The 5,017-nt window shown below is 47.7% G+C and overlaps 1 protein-coding gene across 1 annotated transcript in view; it reads left to right on the top strand.

Annotated features, from left to right (window-relative positions):
- Positions 1-2,681, top strand: part of DLX6 (distal-less homeobox 6) — an 8,947-nt gene extending 6,266 nt beyond the window's left edge. Inside the window, exons 2-3 of the mRNA XM_009895364.1 lie at positions 444-637; positions 2,430-2,681. Coding sequence (XP_009893666.1) covers positions 444-637; positions 2,430-2,681 — 446 coding nt within the window. The remainder of the gene's footprint in view (positions 1-443; positions 638-2,429) is intronic.
- The last annotated feature ends 2,336 nt before the right edge of the window (positions 2,682-5,017 follow it).

Below are 5,017 nucleotides of genomic sequence, written 5' to 3'. Positions count from 1 at the left end.
GGGGGGGGGGAGAGCGGGAGGGGGGAGAAAAGCATTGTTAAAAGTCTCGGACTGGTGATTCACTGACCACCAAATCGGCGACGCGAAGTCAATTAGCTGGGTAAAACCTGGATGGCCCTGGAACCAGGCATCCCTTCACCAAGCCAGTGCTGCACTTTTTTTTTCCTTTTTTTTACCTCCCTTCCTCCGCCCCGGGGCAAAGGCAGCGTGCCCACTATGCCCGGACAGTTTTGGGTTTTGTTTTGTTTTTTTTTTCTCCCGATAGCTCCCAAGCAGCAGCGTGTGTCGCGACGTGCCTTTAAGGAGCCGGAGCCTGCGTGTAGGCGACGGTGTCGAACCGGCGTCGGGGCAAGCTGCTGGGTTTTTGGGAGCCGTGGCAACCAAAATACCCGCGTTTAATAGCTGAGGAGGATGATGTTTCAGCTGTATTGTTTTGCTTGCAGATCAGCAAAAAACCACAGTGATTGAAAACGGTGAAATCAGATTCAATGGAAAAGGGAAAAAGATTCGGAAGCCTCGAACCATTTACTCTAGTCTACAACTCCAGGCTTTAAACCATCGCTTCCAGCAGACTCAGTACCTGGCACTTCCAGAGAGAGCTGAACTGGCAGCTTCATTAGGACTTACCCAGACACAGGTAATTACTGGGAATCCCAAATCACTGAAATCCTGCTCGAGCAATAAAGGCCAAGCAAAGTCCGATGCTCCCTAAATCTTTTTGGCCTCTCTATGGGGACGGTAGAAAAGGTAACGCACACGCTCCCCCGTCTATATCTGATAGGACTTATCTAATGCACGACAGAGAGCCCGGGCTACCGCAGAAGGGGCTGAACATGCCCTTCCCTCAGCCGCCCGGCGAGTGAACGCTCCCCTTTGATGCCACACGTAACATTTTAAAATTGCCTGTATTTTTCGGAGAATTCCAGCACCGAGATGTCATTGCCCAGCTGCGGAAAGGAGAACAAAACAAAGGCAAGGAATCGCTGGGCCTGAGGCAGAGCTAAAAGCAGAGCAAAGCTGCCTCGTAGCAACCAATAGGTAGAGGGGAAGCGGGAACACGTTAGGAAATACCTGTAAAATCAATAGTTAATTCTCCCTGGATGACTAACGCAAATGCAGTGGTTCCCCTTGGGCAAAATGTACGAAAGGTGATAATAGATCTGAAGATCAAAGACTGCCGTGTACAAAATTATGGCAGGTTAAGCCATAGTTAAGTGTGGTTGGAGTAGCTGTGCCATTCTGCTAATTTAAGCTTGAAAGACACATGAGGCATTACAGGCTTCCCAGGCTGGGGTTTGCGGAGAAGAGCGTGGATAGATGGGATCAATTCGGGTAAAATGTAATCAGGTGAATTTATGAGCTTAACAAATAACTTCAGGATTTTATCATTGTCATTGATAACAGTCGCTTCCAGCCAGCGATTTTTTAAATACTCAGCAAACATTAATCATGGGAATAGACCTGATGGTTTTGCAAATGGGATTTTAGTATCCTTAGCATGCACGCTCTCTCTCTGCTGTCTCGCTTTCTTCTCTCGCACGCCTGGGTTTAGGGGCCCGATCCTGAGCATGCAGCTAGACAAGCACCCATGCTTATGCCCTAACATTACGCCTGCAAAGTTTGCAAGGTCAAACACACATGTGGGAGTTGTTTTCTTTGATTCATTGTTAAGAAATACGTGTGTATATATGTCTTACATATATATAATTTCTGTAATAATTCTGATCTGCCAGAGTGGGCCCGATCCTTACACACCTCACCGAGTGCAGGCTGCCTCCTCGGGAGTTCTGCTGGATTAGGAGCAGGATGAGAAGCAAAGCAAGCTTGATAGCCAACTACACGCCGATAAAAGAGAATTTTCCTTTCTTTAAAAACACCTTTTAAAATAAAGCCACAATCCTGGTTCCATTGTGCCCCCTCCCCCGTCACATCAGCAAGCACCGCTTGATCGTGCGTATTTTCGGATGCACGATTTCTTTGTAAGATGCCCTTTGTCTATTGGCTCCTGTCTGCTGGCACAAAATCATATGATTGCCCGTGTTTGACAACAGTTTGCCCAAATGATCAAATGACCTCCAAAATTCTGAACGAGGCGTTAAAGCAGGAGAGCTCAGAGCATGTACTCTGTTTCAGCTCGATCAGTCCGGCCTGCCCAGGGAAAAAGAACGTTCCAGGTTAAAACCTGCATCCCTCTGGCTTTCCAGCTGCTCTCTGCCTCGCCTGTTCTCTCCAGCTGCATCCAGAGCCCAAGAGCAGCAGCAGCAGCTACCCCTCCTTCCCTTCCCTTCGCCCCATTCCCAACTCCACACCTGACTGGCGTGGGCTCTCAGGACCGTCTCTAGAGCAAACCCGCGGCCCCCTTGGGGGTCTCCCCCGTCGTGGCCTGGGCGCTGACGGCAGCCTAATATCTGCTGCGTTTTGGTTTACAGGTGAAGATCTGGTTTCAGAACAAGCGCTCCAAATTCAAGAAGCTGCTGAAGCAGGGCAGCAACCCCCACGAGAGCGACCCTCTGCCCGGCTCCGCCGCCCTCTCCCCTCGCTCGCCGGCTCTGCCTCCAGTCTGGGACGTTTCAGCTTCTGCCAAGGGAGTCAATATGCCTCCCAACAGCTACATGCCTGGCTATTCTCACTGGTATTCTTCTCCACATCAAGACACAATGCAGAGACCACAAATGATGTGAATTGTCCAAGAGAAATAATCTCCCAAGAACGCCTCGTCTCGACATGGCAAAATGTTCCCCTGCTTTGCCAAGCCGTGCCAGCTAACAGGCTCTGTGTGAACTTGTAGATGCGGCAAAGAGACAGAGTGGCTTTATTTTATTTTATTTTTTTTAAGTAACCTCAGCGATTGATCTTGAACAGAAAGACACAATTTTCATTCTGGCGCACAGAAGACACTTCTCTTTAGGATATTTTCCTTTGGACTCCAAGGCACCAGCCTCTTTCTCTGTGGAGTATACGTCAAAACAAACTTTTTACAGACTTTGCCCACAAGAAGAACCTGAATCTACCATGGCAGCCGTTTTTACTTGTTTAATGAGCTAAAGACATTACATGATGAAAGAGAGACTAGTCAAAGCTCCTTCATTTTTATTCACCAAATCCGGACTGGGGAAAAAAAAAAATTAAAAGCGAGAAGAAGGGATTTAAAAAAAAAAATGAAGAGGGAAAAAAAAAAAAGGAGAACTGGTTGAAAAAATGAAAATATACTGTAAGATTAGAACATTACCACGAAGCAAAACCTGCATGCTTTCTCAAAATGCAATGGGCTGCGGCTCAGAAGAAACCACCGTCTCTCCCGCGAAGAGCCCCCGCACCCGCACACACCCGCACACAGCCGGACACTCCCGGAGACGAGCAGGAACGACAGAGCGAGGGATCCGCGGCAACACCCGCCGCCGCGGTCTGGGGAAGGCAGGTTCAGCGCTGCCTGACGGCAGCCTCACCCGCTGAGCGAGAGGGACCTTTCCCCCGAGCAACCTTTCTGTATATATTGTTGAATTTTAGTTGTACATATACTTTGTATGTTTTTGTCTTCTTTCATATATAGAGTAAAAGCCACAAAACGCCCGCCTGGCTCCTATTTCTCCCCGCCTTAGCGGACCCCCACCTGCCCCGACCTGCCCCCTGGTTGAGCCCGGGCAGATGGACACTGTCCCCCCGCTCGGCTGCGCGCACAGACACCGCTACCTGAACACACATCTGCGGGCATTAAGGCTACGACTAAGACAGGAGATCCCGAGACCGCAAAGACAAGCCTAAGAAGACGTTTCTAATCACCCGGCTATTTCTGCTGCGATTTCTCTGCTGCTCAGCTGAGCTGAGCTTTCTCGCCGAGGCAAAGCTCAGAGCCCTGCCTTTCTTCCCGAAGCTTGGAGACTCCAAATTATTAAGAAAGGAGGCGCCCTCCTTTGTTTTTAAAGAGCAGACAATGCAAGCTGAGGAATGTTTTGCAAAGCCCTGAGAGGTGCCCAGGCACACAACACGCTGTCCAGCCAGCTCCAGCCTCACCAGCTTGTGGAAAGCACAGCGACTACTGCAAATCAAAAGCCCTTTCCTCATCCAAGCTGGGTGCCCCATACTGCGAGAATTAATGGCTAGAGACCTGGGCATCCTTCAAATTATGAACCTTGAAACCACTGAGCCATTTATCAGAAGTCAATAGAGATCCTCAGAGTGCTCCATATAATGACAGCTACATACAGTCGTGCAAAAGGACAGTCACTATAATTAGACACAAAGCAAAGACTACTTACCAATATACCAGTTTTTTGGGGGGTGTTTTTTTGTTTTTTTTTGAGCAACTTCCACGCTCAGTCAGTCTTCAGAGTGGTTTAAAACCGATCAGTCTTGTCATTTTCTACCATTCGTATTGTTACATTAGGAAAAATGTTTTCTTTTCTTTTTTTCCCCTTCCCACTGTGAAACTTTGGGTTCAGAGCTCCCCAGGATCAATTCTGAACAAAGCCTCCAGCTGCAGTGCCATCCAATTTGAAGCAGACATTGGGGACAATTTAAGGTTTTTATCCACAAGAAGGTTTTTTTCCATTCTCTTAAATGCAGCCATAATTAGAGTAATTTTTCATGTAGCCCGCTGATTACAGCGTTTTTACCGTCAAAGATAATTACCTGTAATTTTCTTCCACTTTTAATACTAAAAAGCCATCTTTATTTAGATTCAGGAACAGGAAAGGCGAAACAAAAGAGGAAAATTATTCTGTTATTCATACACAAATTGCAGAGACGTAGGGCCTAAAATTGAAAATTAACCAAAATTATAATGCTGAAAAGAATGGAAGAGGCTTCAGAAGTACAGCTGGTAGTGGGGCTCACTGAATTATTCAAATGACACTGGAGAGAAAGCTACCATACATTTAAACCAACAGCATTGTGTGTCGTTGTGTGTGTGTGTGTGTGAGTGTGAGTGTGTGCATCTTTCAGAAAACCCCTCTTTGCACCCCCTAAGTTGGTCCCTGTGAGGGCTCACCCTCATCCCCGCAGAAGGGCGACGGGTAGC

This window comes from Charadrius vociferus, unplaced genomic scaffold, assembly GCF_000708025.1.
Source record: "Charadrius vociferus isolate BGI_N301 unplaced genomic scaffold, ASM70802v2 scaffold31, whole genome shotgun sequence".
In the NCBI taxonomy this organism is placed as follows: domain Eukaryota; kingdom Metazoa; phylum Chordata; class Aves; order Charadriiformes; family Charadriidae; genus Charadrius; species Charadrius vociferus.
This window is presented reverse-complemented; position numbering and strand designations above follow the sequence as displayed.